Source organism: Babylonia areolata, chromosome 18, assembly GCF_041734735.1.
Source record: "Babylonia areolata isolate BAREFJ2019XMU chromosome 18, ASM4173473v1, whole genome shotgun sequence".
Classification (NCBI taxonomy): domain Eukaryota; kingdom Metazoa; phylum Mollusca; class Gastropoda; order Neogastropoda; family Buccinidae; genus Babylonia; species Babylonia areolata.
The window spans coordinates 9,797,695-9,820,844 of NC_134893.1; the positions used below are offsets into that span (position 1 = coordinate 9,797,695).

The 23,150-nt window shown below is 45.4% G+C and overlaps 1 protein-coding gene across 1 annotated transcript in view; it reads left to right on the plus strand.

Annotated features, from left to right (window-relative positions):
* The first annotated feature begins 2,042 nt into the window (after positions 1-2,042).
* Positions 2,043-23,150, plus strand: part of LOC143292426 (uncharacterized) — a 91,440-nt gene continuing 70,332 nt past the window's right edge. Inside the window, exon 1 of the mRNA XM_076602695.1 lies at positions 2,043-2,616. Coding sequence (XP_076458810.1) covers positions 2,157-2,616 — 460 coding nt within the window. The 5' untranslated portion in view covers positions 2,043-2,156. The remainder of the gene's footprint in view (positions 2,617-23,150) is intronic.

Consider the following 23,150-nt stretch of genomic DNA (forward strand, 5'->3'; position numbering starts at 1 on the left):
ACACGCATGTATGCTTGATTGTCTTGTCATCTGCAGGTGTAAAAACTTATTCATTCATTCACTTTTTTTTTTTAATTCATCCATTTACTTATTTATTCATTTAATGTATTTTGTATATCAAGTTGACTTTGTCACGGTTTCTTCTATACTGGGCTGCAACTCCTGCATTTATCTATATGAGGTGGTTCAGTTTTGTCTGTGACATTTTTCATTGTTTCTGTGCGTGTTGTAAATCCAGCTATATGTGCATCGTCATCATGCTGTCTCATAAGTATATGAAGCGAAAGTATTTCGTTCTCAATAGGGTACTGACGTCATGGTTAGTATCTTTTTCATGTTTCTTTTACTCACAGAATGCTCACATGAGTGAGGGCTGTGTCTTCGTTTAACTGGCGTTATTATCTAATAAAATATTCTGCGTTCACATACACTGAGGAAAAAGCATATTACTGAAATTTGAAGCGTACCAAGCAGGCCTGCACAAATGCTGGCAAGAGACAGGAAAAATCTTCTTTCCCACTTCACCCACATGTACTGTGAAACCGTGAATATGGCATGCATTCCTGGATGGCTTAGGCTTCAGTGCCAAGGATATTAACTCAGTCACCACGCACCGCCAAGCCTTTGTGGACCCTCCAGATGGATGTCCGACTCGGACACCGTAGGCCGACTATTTGGCTACTGCGCGCCTGCAACAAGCAATAGTCCAGCAATACCGTCAAATTTAAATAGCCAATATAAGACAGGGACGCGTGACACCAAATATGCCCCCCCCCCCGCCCCCGCACCCCCCACCCACCAGTTCTCCTATGCCTATGTGGTAAGAGAAAACCGCGGCACTCAAGGACAACTGAAATGTGACTTGTTTTGCTTTGCTCATCCCTAGAAACTGAGTCGGCGGGTTGACTGAAACAACTCACATATTCAAAAAACAAAAACGTAACAAAAGCTGACACTGTAACCTGTCTTTATGTGTTCGCCATTACATTGCGAGGTAAAAAATGAATTAGTAATAAAAGTGACAATATTTACACTGAATACTAAAAGGCACGGACAAGTCTTAACGTTATCAGTACTGACGGTGTGACCTGTCTTGCTCTGTTCACAAAGTGAACTGAAAACGAAATATTAAAAAAAAAAAAAAAAAAAAAAAGAAGAAGAAGAAGAAAAAAAGAAGCCGTGACAGTATCAATTATAAAATGGGAAAAGGCACGGGCATGTCTTAGCGTGTTTTGACCGTACACGTTTTTTCAAAGCTTTTTTTGTTTTTGTTTTGTTTTGTTTTGTTTAAACTTCCAAAGGAAAATACAGTGACTATCCAAATAAAGGTAGCACTGAAATAGTCACTGAGTATGTTCAACTCGGCGAAGAAGAGAATAAGTCTTAATGCTAAAACATGGCGGCTTAAAATATCATATGAAAGTTACTGAAATACGCTTTCAGAAAGACTGACTTGACTAATAAGGTCTTTGTACTCAACACGTTAAGATATAATCATGCACATTGGTTGATACATATATACGTTTCACTTCTCGAACAATATGTCAGTGGAGGCGGGGAATTCTGACTCATGCACATTGGTTGAAACGTTTCATTTCTCGAACAATGTCAGTGGAGGGGAATTTTGTCGACTGAGTAGTAGTTACTACAACGGCAATAGTAGTAGTAGTAGTAGTAGTCAGTAGTAGTTGTTGTTGTTGTTCAGTGTTGTTCTTGTAACAGCCGGCAGCAGCAATACTGAATAATTACAATCGAATATTTTAGGGTCTGTTCAACCCAAACCTCGCTGCTTACTCGCCCTTTTTTTCTTCTTCTTTTTAAGATTATTCTAATATTCGTGACCATTTTATCACAAAGAACAGTTCACCAGCGCAGCGACGCTACGCTGAGCTATGTCTGTGGCAAGAGCTCGCTTTGCTACGGGGTAAGCAGAGGAGACGGTGACTTCAATGGTGAGAGATCAACAATGGCACAGCGCGCGGAGCGGGAGATGCGAGTGGAGGAGTGAGTGTTGCGGTCTGCCTGCCGGGCGGTGACTGGGCCAACGGAGCGGCAGGTGCAACACCGACCAGACAGTAAAGCGAGGCTGTTATCGGAACATGTGAAACGGTTTTGAATCGAGCGGCGCGGAGCTCGCTCCGGTTTCAAACCAAGCAATGTCTCAACGTCATCCGAGGGAAGAGAAACGCGGTACAGGCAGCAAGCACCTTCCCGTGGCGTCCAAGTGTTTGGCTATTGTGCTTTTACCCAAGAAAAAACTCGCCAAGCCGCCGCAGGATGGCGACAACAACAAAGAGGAGGAAGAGAAGAAACACAGTACTGCAGTGAGTGCAGGGAATAATACCACCAACAACACAACGAAAGGTGTGTGTCCAGTGTCTGCTCAGCCACCGGTGTACAACGGCAAGGAGATACTGGACGACTTCAAACAACAGAACAAGACCTGTTACTGGAACCCGGCGCTGATCGAAAGCATCAAGAAGTTGGAGTACCTGGGTTTTGTAGAACCGTGCACGGTGCTTGTAGGGGGAGAGGACATTCACTTGGAAAACCTACGATCAGCGTGGGGACGTCGGGTGCTGAAAGCCCCCAACCACTTCACTATTGACCGCATAGGTGAGTGCTTGGGGGCAACAGAGGCTGGGCAGAGGGTGGTTGTGTTAGTGTCGGTGATATTTTCTTTCTTTCCGCTTGCTTTCATTCAGTCACGCCCACCATTTGTTCGGAAAGTAGTGTGTTTTGTTTGTGTACACCGGTGTTACCTGAGCACGCATGCCTGATGTGGTGTCTTCTGTCTCCTGTCTCTGCATCTATCGATCCGTCAGTCGGCGTCTGCATCATTCTTTGTGTTCGTGAGAGATTTGTGTTTCGTGCTAATTTTTTCTCACAGTGTTGGAGGGCTGCTGTCACGCCATATGACAGAAAGTCCCCAAAATACATTGGCAGTGATAGATGTTCCAAACTTATGAATGACACAACAACTGATTATGATACTGATAGTGATAGTGACAAAGCAGACACTATCCATTTCTGACAAAGCAAAATGTCATCTATACTTAAAACTAAATGAGCCAAAATAAACTGCACATGACCAAGAATATAAAAAGGATATGACCGTGTATACACACACTCACATACACACACAGACACAGACACACACAGACACACACATATGACACACACACACATATGACACACATGCACCCGACCCCCTCCCCCCCCCCCCCCCCACACACACAAAAGGCCAGTTGCTGAACTGTTAGCCAAAACCCCCATTTTTTCAAAACTAACATGTGCCAGATGCAAACCAAAGAGTTAAAACTGAATAATATTCCCTTTCATTTTTCTGTGATGAAAGAGATGAAGAAGCTGGATAGAGGCAACTGGGGAACGGACTGCCTGTGACTTGTGGGGATAGGAATGAATGATTAATCACACTAGCCGCTGGGGGACAGCTGTGACCAGATAATGATGTGCCTCTGTACACATTATTCATCTGCATCAAGTGTCTGACACTCCGTCCTTTTCCGTCTGTCCTTTTCCGGCCCCCCAAATCCTGGGGTGACAGGAGGGATAAATGTACATGGTGATAGGTGATAGAGGATGTATTATATTTATAACTAGATAAGGTGGCTGGTTGTCAAGGCCATGTCGAGAGGAGATGAGCATTTGATGCATTCTGTCACAGTGTCAGTGTGTTGGCATAGTTGGTGAGTCACGCAAAGTGTGACAAGACATGCATGTGCACATGTGCATGTGTTTGTGTACACACACACATACACGTACACGCACATGCACATGCACTGATGCATGTAATATTTGTTTGAATGCTTTCATACTCACACAGTTGTGCACACACACATTTTTCTGTGAACACACACAGCATGCAAACACTTACATGCGCACGCACACACACACACACACACACACACACACACACACACACAAACAGTGAAACACACACACACAGACTGCTTTAAATGAAACAATCTTTTATGTTGTAGGAAACCTATATTTCTTCTTTCTTCCAACTTCTTTCCTCCTGTCTGAATTAATAACATTCCCAACCATTTCTTTCTCACTTTTTCTCGGTCTTCCCCTGTTCCTAGAGCTCTCCCTCCCCACCCCCTGTCCCCTGCCCCATGGTAAACAGATACACTTCCACAGAGTGAAGACATTTGATTTGATGCATTCAGTCCCTCATGGAGCTGTTTTCCTTTCCTTTTGTTTTTCTTTCTTTCCTTTATAAAAAAATAAATCTTACTGTTTTCTTATAATTCTTTTTGTCTGTGGAGTATGTTGACTTGCAGTGCTGCATTTGATTTTGGTTTTTTGTTTGTTTTGAGATGGGTTGGATTCAGTTTGTTTATTTGCATGGGGAGAAAGGAAAGAGGTTATTCAAGTGTAATCTATACCATATATATATGAACAACATGTTCAAGGTCTGATCTGAATGCTCACTTGTTCAGAGATCTCATGTCCACCTCTTATTTGGATTCATGAGCCTATGAGACCTAAGTTGATGAATTTCTTTGATTTTTGGCATTTAAACTTAGATAAATTTAAAAGATATTTTAAAAAAAACTTAATTTGATTTTGAGTCATGTTTGAAAAAAAGTTGTGAATGGTGATGGTGATTAATTTAAAAAAAAATTAATAAAGAGGGCAGTACAGGATTTCCTGACATTGAACATATGTCATTTATGTGAAAGTATGATGTAAACTTAAGAAGACTTGGTGTTTGAAAGATTGAATAGTGTACAGTATACATGTATCAAATAATGAGTCATTCAGTGTCAATTTAACCAGACTATTCAAAAGAAAAGTCTAGTCAAGTGCATTCACAATCACAGTTATTGTGCCATGATAAAAGTACTAATGAAATGATGAATGAAAATGGAACAGTTTCACCTGAGTTTGAAAACTAGTATTGTCATGAATGATAATTATACTGATTGAATTAATGCCTTGTTTTTATCCTATTCATCCATGATTAGTTGCTGATAGATATAGTGTCATTGGGAAAGTTATAGTATGTAAAGTTCTTGGGATGTATGCATGATCAAGAAGTTGGAATTAATTAGCATGGTGCTTTGTTGGTTTGTGGTGGTTTGAGTAAGAATCATGTGTATAATACTGTAATAGCTGTAGTATTTGTTGCACACACACACACACACACACACACACACACACACACACACACACACACACACACACACTGAGACATCTATAGCCTAGTCAGACAGACAGAAAGGAGTGTTCAAGTCAGCCCACAAGACAAGTAAGGCCCAGTCCTCACCCCCCCTCCCCCTCCCCCTCCCCCCCCCCCCACCCCCCCCATCCACCATCCTCTTCCTGTTCACACACAGCAAACTCCCAGGTGTACCCATCAAACATTGTAGGCAGTCTCCAAGCATTAGTCAAGCATCCGCAGCATGGTGTTAGCAGAGAAAGCAGACAACGCAGAAAAAGGAGGCAAAGAAAGAGTGAAGATGTACATTGGGAGAGCTGCTTAAAGTCAAACTAAAGGTGAAGGAAGCAGTTAGACTGGGTTGCATGCTTCTCTGTGGACAGCTTAGCTTAACTAAATGTTGGCGGTCTCTGTCTCTCTCTCTCTGTGTCCGTGTAGACTTGCCCGTAGAGTCTTTCCCCTCTTTCTCTGTCTCTCTCTCCCCATCTTGTTGCATGAAGTACTGACTTTTGTGTGAAGTTACCCAGGTTGAAGTGGGGTGGGGGGTTTGGGGGGAGGGTGAAGGAATTTTCTCAAGAAGTCTGGAAGTTCTCTGGACTGACATGTTTATGGGTTTCTTTCCTTACTTTCTTTTCTTTTGTTTCCATCTTTTTTTTCTTTCTTTCTTCCGTGTCCGTCCTTCTTAACCCTCTGTTTTTCCTGGACAATGGACATTGTTATTTCACTGTGAGGTTTTGTTTACACAGTTTTATTTAGGATTCATCACCAGAGCATGCATACTTCAACTGAATTAGATTTTTTTCTTTGACCAATCTGTTGAAGATGTTGACTTGTACCCCCCAACACCCCCTCACCCCAACCCCCACCCCCCTAAAAAAAAGAAGAAAAAAAAAGCCAACAACGACAAACAACAAAACCAACAATGAAAAAAACACACCCCCCAGTCAATTAAAACTAATGAACTAATGGTGTGTGTGGTGCAGCATGACAGCAGACCTGTGCATACATAATTGATTTTTTTTTCTTAATACATGTGTGCATGCATTTGCACAATAGTATGCACACACATGGCTGACACTGACACAGACACACACACTCTCGATCTCTCTCACTCATCCATGTGCACATGTGCACAGAGGCTCACACACATGAGCACAGCATGAATGCATGCATGCAAGTGCACACGCATTGACTGAGTTGATAAACCACAAGTTTTAAGTCTGAAGTAGGAAACAGACAGACGGACAGAAGCACACACACACACACACACACACACACACACACAGCGTGCACCAACACGCGCGCGCGCGCGCACACACACACACACACATCTTGCGACAAAGATGTGTGAAAAGAGAGAGAGAGAGAGGGCGGGGGGAGGGGGGGTGCTGTGGGGAGGGAGGGAGACAAGAGCCGAGCAAACGACCCAACCAGCAAGTAAACAACTAGCGGCCGAAGAGGATGTAACGATGTAAACACGGTCGCTGTGAGAGACTATCGGCGCAAACTCACAGTACAGACCCACAGAGAACAGAAAACAACGCATGTTGTTTTGCTTGCAGTTTGGAGCAGTGTCCCGAACTGCGTGAAATGTGCTCAGAAATAAAACGGGCACACCCACGTCTGGTGTTTGTGGAGTCAGTTGAAGTTTCGTACATGTACAAGACCGTTGCCTTACACTTAGACATATTCAAAACAATGAGCGAAACTGTTCATTATTGCTTCCTTTACTTTTGTGAAAACCTTTCTTTACTGAGCCCCAGTCCCACCCTTAAAATTGCTGTAGCCGCGTCAAATGCTTTCTTTTCATAAAAAAAAAAAAATCAAACTAAAGGGGGGTAAGGGAGAAGGTGGCGGTGGCTGTATCGAAATCATAACCGCCATCTTTGGTTGGAGGTTGGAGCAACATCACGAGTTTCCGTCAGACTGGCGGTCTTTTATGTTGCTGTAAGTTACAAACTCATACTGACGGCAAAAGATACAGACTGAAACTGAAGCAACGTTCATTTTTCAACACGCTGATTTACTGGAATGCCACTTAGGAAAGAGTCATCAGCATACTGATCTTGGACGATTGCCGGTGGTGCCGTTAACTAAGCCCGAACATTGCAAGCTGCAGTCCCGATCGTACAGAAAGAAACTACCATTTATTTTCTGACGTGCATTGGTAAATTATTGGAACAATGAAAAAATGAATGAAGTAATTAACATTTCTGGCAAAAACTGCGAATTAAATCTTTACAACTTTCATAGTTCTTTATTAGGCACTTTGAAAATGTCGGGATTTGGAACCGTGCTAAAACCCTCCAAACTAATGGGTTTTTACAAACCACTGACAAGGGGCGTTAACTATCGCCGGTTGAGACAAAATACGGATTGGCGTGTAGATCTACTGGATCCTACGAACAGAGAAGGTCGGGTTGGCGTTATCAGCAAGACACGCCGTACGTACTTGAAGGTGGGGGCTGAAGTGCCACAAGAGAGTAGTGGGGGCCTGGTAATGAGTGTGAAGGAGGAAATTATGATTACATGGACCGGCAACGTGTCTTGCTGATAGTACACCGTGCTGAGAGAGAGAGAGAGAGAGAGAGAGAGAGATTGCTGGGTGTGTTGGGGGAGGGGGTACACCCAGACGAGAGAAAGACAGAGACAGAGACACAGAGATTGCTGGTTGTGTGTGGGGGAGGGTACACCCAGATGAGAGAGAGAGAGAGAGAGAGAGATTGTTGGGTAGGGGTGGGGGAATGGGGGGGTGGGGGTCACCCAGACTGACAATTTATTGGCGTTACCGTTTCAACCCCTTCTGCCAAGGGGTTCAGTTCATGAGAGAAAGAGAGAGAGAGAGAGGGTTGAGAGGAGAGCCTGTCAGTGTCTGTCACTCAAAGAGACTTTGACACTTTGACAGTCTATTGGGAGTGGGGGGGGGGGGGGGGGAGTCAGTCAGACTTCATTCACCGTTTCAACCTCTTGTGCCAAGAGGTTCTGTTCGTTGTTGGTGAGAGGGAGATAGGTTGGGGTGTAGAAGGGAGAAGAGTGTGTGTCACTTAAAGAAACTGACAATTTATTGATGTTGAAAGTGTTTTAAGAGAGAAAGAGAGAGAGAGAGAGAGAGAGAGAGAGAGAGAGAGATTTAAAGAATGAAGAGATTTTAACGTTGTTTATTTGGGTCAGACGAGCATGATCGGGTTACCATTTGAGTGAAGAGCCCTGTGTTTATTTATTTATTTTTGTGTGTCGGACAGTGTGCATTATCATTTCCCATTACCACGAATTCTGCTGAACTACATTATCATACTAATACTTGACAATTGATTTTAATGAATTTGTGATATCAACAGGAAGGAAGAAAAATCGTGGTCCGTATTTTTCAGATCGCATAAATTATGTATTCCACTTGAGTTATGATATTTGAGTGATTGAAACTTCAACATCTGTAATGACAGAAAGAAAGAAAAAAAGTGGTCAAAAAACATGTTTTGCATGTGATGTGTTTCAAGTGTGTAGTTAACCTTGGACTGCAGTTTGTACACCGATTACGCAGAGGATGTCCTGTTTACATGGCATTGGGTTGGGCTGTCAGTGTTGAACAGCCCTGTTGAAGGCTTATCATTTGTAGTCTCACGCCTCCCCATCTCCTTCTTCTCTCTATTGTGTCTCTCTGTTTCGGTCTGTATGCCTCTCTGCCTCCCAACCTCTCTCTTTCCTGTGTGCAGGCGTGTCTGCTTGTGTGTAAGTGTAAGCTGTTTGGCTGCCTCTTCCGGAGGTCTTGTTAGATCTGAAAACTTAACGTGTGTTTTCTGACGAGTTTTTAACTGAAGATCAATTTTGACATTGAAAGTGATGTGTGTGTGTGTGTGTGTGTGTGTGTGTGTGTGTGTGTTCATTAAGAGTGATATTAGACGAAAAATGTGTGTGTGTGTGTGTGTGTGTGTGTGTGTGTCTGTGTCTGTGTTTCTGTGTGTGTCTGTGTCTGTCTGTCTGTCAGTGTCTGTGTCTGTGTTCTGTTTAAGTTACTCAAGGACTGAAGGAGGCTTCACTGCATTCGGACGAATCCTTTATACGCCACACCACATCTGCTAAGCAGATGCCCGCCTGACCAGCAGCGTAACCCAACGCGTTTAGCGAGGCCTTGAGACAAATGAAGAGTCCAGAAAGTGGGCGCCAGAACTTTCCGTTTCAGCCACGTCCACCGTTACTAGTATTTTCTTGTTTCCATAGGGTAAAACAAACTTTATGAAACACGTTTATAATTGTGTTCATTCATATTCCTTCGAAATACGTCTATAATCTGTTCATTGTACTTTCCAAACATTTTATGCTTTAATTTATTCATTGTCCATTCCTTTCAGTCAGCGCACAGAGTGAGTATTATCGGATGTGTTAAACCACGGGTAATTCATGTTTTTGCCTTGACCAGCCTATACACATAAACTAAGCCAGCAACATGGACAACTGTCAACACCATATATATCTTATAATCCTACGCGTGCTTGTGCTTGCATACCTGCTCAAGGTTGGGGGGGGGGGGGGGTATTTGTGCACTCTTATTGCTTGCTTGCGCGAACTTGTTTGCTCCCGACAGCAATAGTCTACTTTCACAATCCTACCCCCCCCACCCCCCGTGTCCCCCACCCCCAACCCCCGCCATCGCCCTCTCCCTCTCGTTTTCATCCTTAATCCCAGTTGTGTTCGTTTCTGGAAGTGGAACACACCACTGAGGCTTAATGCTTCCCCATAGTGTCATTCTAAATCTTATCCGGCTGCCGAAGAAAGAAAACCAGGAAAAATATATGTATACCCCAGACAGGTGTTAATGCTCTGAACAGAGTTTCTTTACATGCTATGAAAGAGTGAGTGGGAACGTGTGCGGTCTATATCGCGGATACCCATGCTTTTCTGTCATTTTCCTTAGAAATCTCACGGCAAAAGGCCCCATTGAAATGAAGTGCAACCCAATACGGTAAACTGTGTATGGGGCGAACGGAATACCGACAAGAGCCTTTTGAAAGATCGAGGTAGAACTCGATGTGGAGTCTTTTGAAGGTTTCAGACGTTGATAAAAATATTAATAATAATCAGTATTTGTATAGCGCTGAATCTTGTGCAGAGACAAATCAAAGCGATGACATTTCTGTCAGTCTGCGGTCAGACTGTCAAGAATTTTCTTGTTGTGAAATGCAAGCATCTGTTGTAGTTTTTGTGTATAATTTATGAATTTGGGGTTCGTCTGTGAACACCCTGTGGTATCTTGGCATTGAGAGTAACATGGTTGCGGGGGGTGATGGAGGGGGGTTTGGTTGAAAGAGCCTTTCCCTACCCCTCCTCCCTTATCATCCACTGCGCCTTTTTGCTTCGTCGATCTTCCATGGATACATCACGATAAAGATTTTCACACCCACCAAATAATCACACTGTGTGTGTGTGTGTGTGTGTGTGTGTGTGTGTGTGTGTGTGTGTGTGTGTGTGTCTGTGTGTGTGTGTGTGTGTGATACGCTGTACAGCCTGCACCATACACACGTTGCTCGATACAGGCATTACCGCACACTGCACACACCACTTCAAGACGCCAGATCGGGTTTCTCCATTTGAAATCATGACAGCCCCCTGCTGGTTCCTTACACAGCCCAGACGAGATCTCGTAAGTCTCATGACGGCGTTAAAAGAGTTTTTACGCATACAATGTGCTCGCGCGTACACTCACACAGACACACATAAGCACACAACCACAGATACAAACACAGACACACTCGGATCTATACATGTGCACTCACACGCACCAACAACCACTTCCAGAACACACACAGAGATGGGGGTGGGGGTTTGGGGGCATGGGGAGTTGGGGGTAGGTGGGTACATTATGTGTACATATATATTTATCTGAGCCCGATGCCGCGCTATCCAGTTTTATTGACTGACTTCGTGATGCGAATCAGCTCCAGAACACAGCCTTTGTTCGTTGTCACATAGTACCACGCCATTTAAAGGTATAAATTCCAGTACTTCGGTAAATCTTCAGCTTGATCTACGTTTCCCAGTCTGTCAAGTTCTACAACACTGTGCAAGGTGATTTGTGGAGGGTGAATAATGGGAGACATACCATACGGTAAGCTGACAGCACACATACACACACACGCACACGCATACACATACGCACACGCACACATAATATCATTGAACACATTCGGGACAGAGTCATCTCGGAACTGACAGCGACGTTTAGCGGAATGTGACTGCCATACATGTACCATCTGTGTTTTAAAACTGTTCGTCTCTTGTTTACATTAATAACTCAAACCGTAATTCGTGCTTATGAATGTATACATTTGGGATAAAGTGTATGAGAACACAGTCATTAATTTGTTTTGGAGCGTTTTTGAGAAATTCTGAACATGGTAACTCAAAACTGATTTTTTTTTCTCACTAAAATAATCAGTATTTTGGTCTGTACGTCTGTCGGTCCTTTTTAAGCAGAAGGCGATGAACAGGATCACAGACAACTCACCTATGTTACTCAACCCAGTTGAAACTTTCTAGAGACAACAATTGATTAACCGGGAACTTGTATAAATTAAAAAAAAGAAAAAGAGAATCGAAACACGGATGTACATTATTTAGCCAGCATGCGCTCTACCAAAAAAAAACACACCAAAAAAACGGAGTACAGCTGATTGTACTGCAGGGAGCTAACAGTCATACCATGAAACCGAGCATTATATAAAAAGCCACGACTCGTTGCAGTAAATACGAGTGAACTAGGGAACTGAAAGTCAGAATAATAATAATGATTCCCCAACCATGTCTTTGGAGTCAGGTGAAAGCTCTCTGTACTCATGCACGTGATAAACAGCAGGTTGGTTAATTAAAGCCGTGTCTGGGGGCCGTTGGATCGTGCTTACGTGTGGTGGAGACAGAAACACAGCACACTGTAATTGTATCGATCTCTGTCCCGTAGGTTGGCAGTCATGGAGGAGTCTGTGCTGAGCAGACTGCATGTGGGGCATACTTTTTTTAAAAAATTTATTTTATTTTATACTTTCTGACTTGTTGAAGGGGAAGAGGCCCTTCGATGTATTCCCTGTGATGAGCCTCTCACCGTGAAACACGTGCTCCTTGACTGTTGGGATCTGCATGACGTTAGACACAGACATTACCTGGCGGTTTCTTTGAAGACCTTGTTTCGTGATGTCCCTCCGTGGGCGCTGATGGACTTCTTGAAAGAAGTGAACATTTTTAATCAGATTTGAAGGTTTCAAACTATGGAAGTTTTTTAAACTTTGAGTGGAAAGTTTGAAGTGGTGACTCGTTTTAATTGTTTGTTTTTTACACTTGTAGTAATAATAATGGATACTTATATAGCACACTATCCAGAAATCTGCTCTAGGTGCTTTACAAAAACGCTTTTGTTAACATAATACATCATATCTATGTTACATACACACACCAAAATGTGACTACACACACACACACGCACACACACACACGCACACACACACACACACACACACGCGCTGCATACATACATTTTAACATATGTGTATCTAACAGCTACCCTAACACATACGCACACATAGGCAGGCACAAACTTACATAAACACACGCACACACAATACACGTTCATATATATGCATGTAGTTATGTACACATACATATATGTATACACACATAGTCAAGCACAGCTAACGCCAAGGAAGTGGACCTGCCACAATTGAACTTATTGCTGAGTGAAAAGATGAGTTTTGAGACGAGATTTAAAAGATGCGAGGGAATCAGAATGACGGAGGTTATCAGGGAGCTTGTTCCACGTCTTTGGCGATTGAAAAGAAAACGATCTGTGTCCATAGGTCTTACTTCTAACGTGAGGTATCCTGAGAAGTCGAGTTGCAGTGAAGTATTAATGTGGCGATAGCCTTGAGATGGCCTTAGTGGTCGGCGAGGCTCTAAGCACCATAATTTCATTTCATTACACACACACACACACACGCACTCACGCACACACACACACACACGAGTCGAAACAAGATTTTGTGGCCTCCTTCTGCACTGGAGAAGATTTTGTTCATCATGTTTGCTGTCACAGAAGGATGTAATATTTATGGTTTTCGATACTTTCTCTCCAGTTATATATATATTTTTTGTTTGTTGTTTTCGTTGTCAGTAGGACTAGGAAAAAGAATTATTTTAAAAACATTTTACAACATGGACAGGGAGCTTATTTGCCTGTTTTGGTTTCGTTTGTACTTTGGGGTAAAAAAAAAAAAAGAAAAAAAAAGAAGAAAAAAAAAAAGTTGTGTGTAAATGTTACGGAGTGAATTAAAGACAGAGTTACCATGTGACGCTGACAAAAGACGACATGTCCCCGTCTATTATCATAATTCATAAGATTAACCATTCTTATTAATGGGAGAGGGGGGGTAGCAGTACTGCTCCACACAAGCAGTTTGTTTTTTCTTTTTCTTTTTCAAGTGGTTTCGTCCTGCCACGCTGGTGAAGGGAATAGTGTCCAGAGGGAGAGGGTTGATCTGAGGCGTGCACACGCATATTTATAAACTGCCCCACTCTCATAGAGTCTGTGCCGCCGCCGCCACTGTCAGCGGCAAGGGGGGGTGACTGTCATGGGTGGGACAAAGTTCTCTTTCATCGCCTTACCCAGATAAGCTGGCTGATCACTCCGGAGAACTTTTATATTCAGCGGCGTGTGTGTGTGTGTGTGTGTGTGTGTGTGTGTGTGTGTGTGTGTGCGCACGCGTGATTTCGTATATATCTATATATATATATATATATATATGTTATATTACATACGCGCGCGCGCGCGCGTGTGTGTGTGTGTGTGTGTGTGTGTGTGTGTGTTCGTCACTTTCTCTTTTCCTGCCTGCTTGTCTGTCACTTTTTGTTTAATAATTTCTTTCGATACTCTGCCTGTCTGTCTCTTTGAGTACAGTACCGGTAACTGTCACAGTGACAGTCTGTCTCATTCTCTGTCACTCTCTGTCACTTTTTAATGTTTGCCACGGTACCAACACCCACCCCCTTCTCTCTCTTTCTCTCTCCTTCTCCCCTCGGTACCTCTTTTCATTTGTGTGCATGTGTGTGTGTGTGTGCGTGTGCGTGTGTGTGTGTGTGTGTGTGTGTGTGTGTTTTCCGTCCGTCATGTATACTAGAGTAAGTGCGTGCATGTATGTTGTGTGTTGTGAATTACGGTAGTCTATGAAGGATGGTGTCAACAGAGAAATAAATCGTCATTTGATCGTCTCTCTTTTCAACAGCTCTCGTAACCGGCGATTTGAATGGCGCATTATATTACCCAATCTCCTAGCATTAGATATGTATTTTACTTCACCGTATGCGTGTCTAAGCGGGCATTGAAACGGGAATGGCATTATGTATTGTACAAACGTTTTATTTATAGCGTGTGTGTGTGTGTGTGTGTGTGTGTGTGTGTGTGTGTGTGTGTGAGAGAGAGAGAGAGAGTGTGTGTCAAGCTTGTTTTGGTTCTTGCTTACAAGTTTTATTATGAGTCTATCTCCCTTTTATCAGCTTTCGTAATTCTTCTCCATCAATCTCATTCAGTCTTTCCGTGAAGTTGAGACGGTTCTTTTTATGTTAATTTCTATTGCATGTGTGTTCTTTTTTTTTTTTCCTTCACCTTTTTTTTCTTCTCTTTTCTCCTCCTGTTTCTCTCTCTTTTTTTCTCTTGTTTTTTGGTTTTCTTCCTTAATCCATTCTTTCTGATCTCTTTTTCTGTCCTTCTCTTATCCCTCTCTTCCTTGAATTTTTTTTCCACCTATCTTTTTATTTTGAAACCCCCGCCCAAGGAAGAAGAAGAGGGGAGGGGTTTATTCTATTTCAGGCATGGCTTAATCTCAGCTCAAGCTATGACACTCAGCGTTTGGAGTCTAACAGAATGGGGCGAAAATCAACAACAACAACAAAACAACAACAGCCAAACAAACCAATATAATATATATGTTCAACACACACACACACACACACACATACACACACACACACACACACACACACACACACACACAGAGAGAGAGAGAGAGAGAGAGAGAGAGAGAGAGAGAGAGACTAAAGAACGAATAGACAAACAAACAAAAAAACCCAGCACGTCTAAGCTGTTTAATCCCCATTTTTCATGGGCGTCGGATGAGATGGGCCGTTGCGCTGCGCAATACAGGCAATGGGCGTGGACCTGGGGAAAAAAAAAAGCCAACACGGCGCCGTGATTTGAGAGAGACAGAGACAGACAGACAGACAGACAGAGAGAGAGAGAGAGAGGGAGGTGATGACCACTCGAGGTTTGATGAGCCCGAGGATCGGGGAATGGGTGGGTGGGAAAGGGTTGGGGCTAGAGCCCCATTGGGAACGGGGGTTGTGGGTGGGTGGAAGTTGGGGGGGGGGGGTGTTAGAGGAAGTGGGTTGAAGAGAGCTGGAGGTGGGGGGGGGGAGGGTGAGGAAGGAGAGGGCGGATTGTTTGTGGCTGTGTGGAGAGCAAACAGATTGAGAATCTGCGGGACCTTTGGAAGCACTGGGGCTGACGATCCATGGAGGGACAGACACACCCCCCCCGCCCCGAATCCCCACCTCCGTTCCCTCCGCCCTGCCCTCCCCCCCTACCGCCCCCGGGGGGGTCAGATGGCATTGCCTGACAAGTCTGAGGCGCTATTTGGCAAACAGTGGCGCTGGGTCTGTGTCTCTCCTGTCACTTCCTCACCGCCTCCTCTCTCTGTGTAAATGCATCATCAAGCAGGAGAGGCTGTTTCGGTGAATACGCTAAAAGTAGCTCCACCGTCGGTGATTACCCTGGATTTTTTTTTTTCATGGATATAATATTACAATCCTTATACTGCCATTTTCGGCGAAAAGAACCGTGTTACAAGTCAAACATTTTTACACTTGCTGCCAGCTTAAATGAAGACTGACCCGCATGCCAAGAATGCCATGACACAGCACCACACGCACATGCAGGCACGCATACACACAAGCCGAATCGCCTCTGTTTCTATCTATTCATCCCCTCCTGTCATCCAACACTGTCATCATCTTCGTGTGTTTTATTTCATCTTCCTCTGTATGCCTTTTTTTTTCTTTCTTCAACCATAGGGGAATATCGTCTCACCTACATCATGCTTCAACATAGTAAAGGTTTGCCGGCGTGGTCACCGTTGACGTGTGACTGTTGAGTACATTTCGTAGGGTTTGGTGCATTGCGAGTCTGATTACTCTCGGCCCTTTCCTTACCATCACGAGGCTTCGCCTTGCCCCACCCGTATAGGTGATGAATGCTGTCAGGTTTAAAACGTCAACACCCACACCCACGGGATTTAAACTCAAGTCAGTGGGGGTAACTAGCCCAAGGAAGAGGGGGCTGGGACCCCAGTGTGACACCACACTGACACCACCGGAAGGTGGACAGTGAGAACTTCAGTGTTTATCTTTAGACACCCACGGGGATCCGAACTTTGAGCCTTGTGTATCATTGTATGTGAGCCCGGCGCCCAACCACCTGAAATTAAGTAGTATGCAGTCTCCCTTCATTTCTCCAGCCCCCCCCCCCCGCCCCCTCCCAGCCCCCCTTCTCCTACACACACACACTTCCATGTGGGTCGTCTGTCTGTCTTGGGTGTTCGCTGCCTCTCCATTGAGGGTGACCAGTGAGATGTGTACATCTCTACAGTGGTGGGAGTGGGGGCGAGGGGTGGGGGTGGGGGTGGGGGGACAGTGATGAAAGGAATTGCGGATAAAACGTAAAATGTTCATTGAAACTTTGAAAGAAAAGAAGATGGAAGAAGTAGGAGGAAGAGGAGGAGGTGGAGGAGGAAGAGAACAGAGAGAGAGAGAGAGAGAGAGAGAGAGAGAGAGGTGTACAACACATGAAATCGTTTCGAAAGATGAATTTTATTTGCTTCTCAGGACTAATAAAAACAAAGTACCGCTAAACAGCATTAGGACAGGATCATCTTCTACCAGGGTGAATGAGATGGTTGTGGGAGAAGGGACAAATTGAAAGCAAGGCAGTTTTGGTGTGAAAACGAACGTGCAGATGTCTCTTCAGGTTTCACAGGCAGATATTAAAAAGAAATAAAAACAAAAGAACCACCCCACATTAAACAACAAATAAACAGAGAGAGAGAGAGAGAGAGAGAGAGAGAGAGTAAAAAATGGACAGGGGCAATATTTGAGGGGGGTGGGGGGGGGGGGGGGGGGAGGGGTGTGTAAAATCAACGGGCACGTGGCTAGCATGTTCCTCTCTGTGTCACTTGAGTGTTGTGTGTGGAGAGAGAACGAGAGCTCTAGAGTGCCAGACTCAAAGACCCAAGTGGCTTGCTGTGAGGGGCCACAGGCATCCAGCCAGAGACAGTTGCTTCATTTCTGTCGCCGTGGCTATCTCACTCATGGCTGCTTTTGAGAAAAGAGGAGCGATTTTTGTTTTTTTTAGTATTTGCACACCCTCCAACCAGCAGACACTTCTGTAAAAAGAGCGTTTGTGTGTGTTTTGTTTTGTTTTTTGTTTTTTTGATTAAAAGAAACATGTTCTGCCTCCGTCTCCTCGAACCCCATAATATCTCCCCCAGCCCCCTCACCCTTCATCAAACTCCTGACATTCCTCTGGGTTGCCGTACGTGTCGTGGAAAGACGGAAGCTATTAGGTTTATTGGCTCTGTTCGTTTGTCACGTGCAGTTTGGTTACAGTGTGCACCGAACTGTTAGCGCGCGCGCGCGCGTGTGTGTGTACTCTCGCACATGCTAGATTCACTGTTACTGATTACTCACATAATCTTATGAATGAGGAATTGCACGTGATATTTATAATACAGGGCACTAAAAACAAATCTTGTCTGATTACCACCGTCACGATTTTGCAGTACCATATTGCACAGCTACAAACTGGCCAACTTGCCAGACTATACATGTTACAAAAACACACACGAAAAAAGTATACCCTCTCCCTCTTTTCCTCTCCCCTCTCCCCTTTTCCTCTCCCCTCTCCCCTTTTCCACTTTTCCTCTCCCCTCTCCCCTGTCGTGTCTCTCTACCTCCAAGACTTCCCCCATGTTTCTCTTAAAGCCTGTGAGTGGTGATCTGGTGGTGAAATGAGCTCGGACACCAAGACCGGAAAGAAAAACTCGTCGACTTCAGAATGGGCGGCGAAGGCAATACAACGCCCCCACAAACCGTTGTTGTCCATCCTCATCACCTTGCGGTGTGCTCTTGAACTAGGTTGGAGCTGTTACACGTCGGAACAAATTACGCCACTGGCTCGTAGGAAGGTGAGAAAAAGGGGTGTGTGTTGGGAGGGGGTGGGGGTGGGGGGGCGCACGCGTGCGTGCGTGCGAAAGAGAGAGAGAGAGAGAGGGGAAGGGAGGGAAGATGGCTGGGCTGGAAGCTCGTTAACTTTGTAACACTGGGCGGCAGTACCGGCCGTGCCCCCCATGGTGTTTTTCACAGTTTGCTGGAAGCGAAAGGGTTCATTAACTAGTTACTCCAGCCACCTATTCTGTCAACGTGACAGGCGTGTGTGTGTGTGTGTGTGTGTGTGTGTGTGAGTGTCTGTCAGTGTCTGTGTCTGTGTTCTGTTTAACCATTTCATCGTGTGCATATGACGAATGTGTGTGTGTGTGAGTGATTGTGTGTGTGCGTGCGTTTGTGTGTGTGTGTGTGTGTGTGTGTGTGTGTGTGTGTGTGTGTGTGTGTGTGTGTAAAATCAGATTAGGAGACCAGTCCATCTTCCCTTTCCCAACGGACAAGCAAGGAAAGGCCACGGGTACGTTACGTGGTCATTGAGTATGGTAACCGCTTTTGACTCGGGGCCTTCTCCCACTCCCCACCTAATGGCCACGAATCGCCACGGGAGGAGCTGCAATAAGGAGAGAAACTCTGTGTGTGTGTGTGTGTATGTGTGTGTGTGTGTCCGTGTGTGTGTGTCCGTGTGTGTGTGTGTGTGTGTGTGTGTGTGTGTGTGTGTGTGTGTGTTTTAGCTAGCTGGTATGCTAATCGGTGATATATGTTTTCGACTTTTTTGCCGATCGCATCAAATGGTTGGCCTGATCTCCTCACGGTTGGTTAGCAGTGCGAAAATTTGTTTCCAATCTACATTTTTTCCCTTCACCACTTCAAGTACAAAATCCCACAAAGCTGGGATAATAGGAAGATAATGTTAGCACGTGTGTGGCAGATGGGTTGGTGTATAGTGGATGAAGAGAGAGAGTGAGAGGGAGAGGGGGGGGGGTATTTATTGAATCAGTCAGTACGGGTAGTTCAGTCAAAGGACCTTTTTGGTTCAACTGCTTTCCATTCAGTGTGCAAAACCCTTGACTGATTGTCACCACGGTTGGTCAGCGACGCTGAAAACGTGTTGACAGAACTCAACTGGACGGTTTGGACTGACACCTGACTGGAGTGTGTGGCCAGTGGTCTGAGTTCTGTCGATCCCACGCCTTTGAGGACTCCGTTTGTCAACAACTTGATCCAAAAGACAAACCAGTGGATCCAAAACTGGATCTTCTGCTCTTATCGTGTTTTGCCTGGACGTCTCTTCCTGTCGCCTTGTTTACTGGTAACTCTGGCAGACACAGGAGGGGGGATGAAGACGGGTGTGGCTGGGTTGGGGTGGTGATTTGGGGTACATTATTTGGCTGAAGTCACACCCAGATGTAACGGCATATAGATCACAATGAAAGAAACGCTCTACAGATTATACATCCACATGTCTCGACCGGTGGTGTATTGAAACGAGAATTCTCCATCGTTCCTCCATATCATGCTGCTTTTGGTGTTTTGTTTGGTGTTTTCAGATTATATACTTGTATGATTGTATTGTCATAAGCTTAGCGTATAGTGACTGTTTGTTGTGTGTATGTTCAGTTGGCATATTGTGGGGGTGGGGGTGGGGGAATCGTAAATATTGTGGGAAAAATCGAGAGGAAAAACATATGCAAAGAACAGAATAATTTTGTTTATTTGGAGAGAGAGAGAGAGAGAGAGAGAGAGAGAGAGGGGGGGGGGTTGGGAGAATATGACTGACTGAAATATTTTTTAATCTTCGGAAAATGAAATTACGCACATAAAGCTTGTTTACAGGATTCCCTCATAACAAAATGAAAGAGGGAGAAGGAAAGAAAACGCTATCTTGTGCTTAGTGTCAGAGGTTTTGAAAACAGAAGGGAAGACTAGGTAAACATATTCTTGGACCGTTGTCAAGGTTTTCCTTGTGGCTGCCTACAACACCTCCCCCCCCCCTCACCCCAAGTTTGTTGCTCTTCCTGCTCATCTTTCGTTCGTGTTGTGTTGACACGCTTATTTTGTCAACAACCGGCAGCAGCCCTCCTCACCTCACCACCCCCTCCACACACACCATACACCACTCTGGGTGACTCTCGACAGAATGGCTTGTACAAACAAACACCCCACCGTCGATCGGAGAACCGCTAGACTCATGGTGAACCGACAAGTGGGACACTTTCTATCTGATCTCAGGTAAAGGTGAACAAATCGTGTTCGTCAGGGTCTGTGGTCAGCCTACCGATCTGTACTGTTTATCGTACAGTATACCTCGATAACATCCAAGAATGGACAGGCACGAATCTGGCGGAATCCCAAAGAGCGGTGGAGGAGAGTTGTACTTGTAGCGTTGTCTTCGCTGGTGCTCAACATCAGCAGACGTCAGGGGATTATCGGTGAAGGTGATAGCTCGGCGGGTTTACCCGGTATGCTGTCAGAGTCTGGAGGCTAGGACAAAACAACAAATATAGTAGTAAATAACCAGGAAAGTTCGTCTTCTATCAGCCAGCGCCTGACCTCAAGGCGTCTCTGGTGTTCTTGGTTTCTGGAGCGAACGGGAGGAGTGTTGACGTTGGTTCGCTGCCATGGTGTATCTACAGGAGAACGCCAAGACGCCGCGGTTTCCATGTGGTACCCTTGGCGAGGTGCAGGCTTTGGGTAGCAGCTCGTGCTAATCTGCTGTTCGCTTCACTGACCGTGACCAGCGGCGCGTGGCTGGCTGAGGGTGTGATGCTGGTGCAGCAGGCTGGCATCACAGTTCTATGCACGCTGACGTGGAATACCGGCTGCTATGATATGACGTGCGAGCGAGGTGTTTGGGGGTTGCGATTGGAGTTTCACCCCAGTGCAGTTTATGCATCATTGACACGCATTCTCAAAGTGCGCCTTTTCATGGTTCCAGGTATCTCGCTGCAGGTTCAGTGGGTTTCTTTGGAGCATGAATTTCAGACTGTTCGTCCTTCTGAGTCTCTGAACAGATTCACGCGTACAATTCAACTATTAATACAATGTGTGTTGCTACCCAAAGAACAAGTCCTGAAAGGCAACCAGTAAGCGCATATTTTGATACCATTAGATGTGATGGCCTTTTAAAGAAAATGGCATCTCATAGAAGTTTTAGTCCCTTGGTGCTCCCGGCAACCCAGTGTGCATCCTAGATGCGCCCCAGTACGGGTAGAATGGGGGTAACTACCCGTGGGCACCAGCCATACTGTGACCCAAACCCCAAGGGTCACTGGTGCATTGACCTCCATGAAGGGAACAACCTGGCCAAGTCGGAGGGAGGTCAGGTCCGACTTGGGTGTCAGTCCCGCCCGAAGACGAGCGGGCTGACTGCCCGGAACCGCCTGACACGCACGGGCCTCCCCCAGCAGGGGAGACCGGCCGGATAGCGGGAAGACCTGCAGAGCAGGTTGCCACGCGCCCCGAATCCCCTCCCGTGGGGAGACTGGGGTGGCTTGGCCCGGGGTGGGCAAAGTAGAGATCCCCCCCCGGAACCAAATTTTTCTCCCCCCCCAAAAGGAGGTGGGGGAGGGGGGTCGACAGAGAAGGGAGGAGGGGGAACAACAATGGGGCACGTGAGGGCCGTCTCCGAGTGGGGACCCGGGTAATGGCCGGGCGCGGCCTCCCCTCGGGAGTCCGCGCCTAGCTGCGAGTCCCCACAGCACGGAGATGACTTGCCATTCCCCCTTCTCCCTGCCTCGCGCTGGGACACCTCGGGAGGCGACGCTCGTACCTCTTTCCCCCCGGTCCCCTTCATGACCGTTTTACTGGTACGAACGTCGCCTCCGCGATCAGCGTCTAACGACGCATCGCCGCGGTCCGTATCGGGAGGAATCATGAGCTCCGGGCCTGGGAGAGTCTCTTACCGAGTCTCAATCCCAGCATCATGATTCCCTGCCTTCGTGGTATGGCACACGAGGCATGGAACCCGCGCTTAGGCACCCAGCGAAAATCCGACCCCCAACAGAGAAAGGAAAGACAGGATCGACTTAGAGGCAGAAAAAATCGAACGAATCGAGGGTGCCGAGTCGAATCGAGTACACAGAATGTAAGAATACAATAAACACAAGCCGCATGCAACAAAATAAGGCCAAAAGGATACGCTGAACAGCCGAAAAAAGCGTAAGACGAGACAGAGCGTAAACCTGACAAGATGGCGTGGAGAGCCTTGGCCAAAGGAATGATTAAGCGCTTATAGTTTTTAGAGGCGTTTGATTGGCTGAGAGCGGTGGGCCCATCTTTTCACTGTTAGCCGCGCGAAATTTGGCCAAGCAGAGCAAACCAATAGGCCTAGTTTGCATCAGTTTGACATGGTAAGTATATTTAACACCAAACATGGAGTATAATACAAACTCCTCCTTTCTGTTGATTGCTGGTCTGATAATATCCGTTTGACCAATAGTCAAGCAAGAAGGCATAGCACTGCGTGCATTAAAAACCAAACAAAAAACCTCTTGGTTTGGAAGAAAACACAGCAGAACGGAAGAGGCGTGGTGTGTCGTTCACAGCCAGACATGTGCAGTCCATCTTAAGATGAATTAATTAAACGGCCGTTGTTTCAAGTTCCATTAGTATTATTCAAAACCAGTATCCGTTCTCACTGGCCTTTTTGTTTTCATCCAAATATTTACTCGGATTTTTTGCGACTTTCTTAATTTCAGTGTAGGGCTCT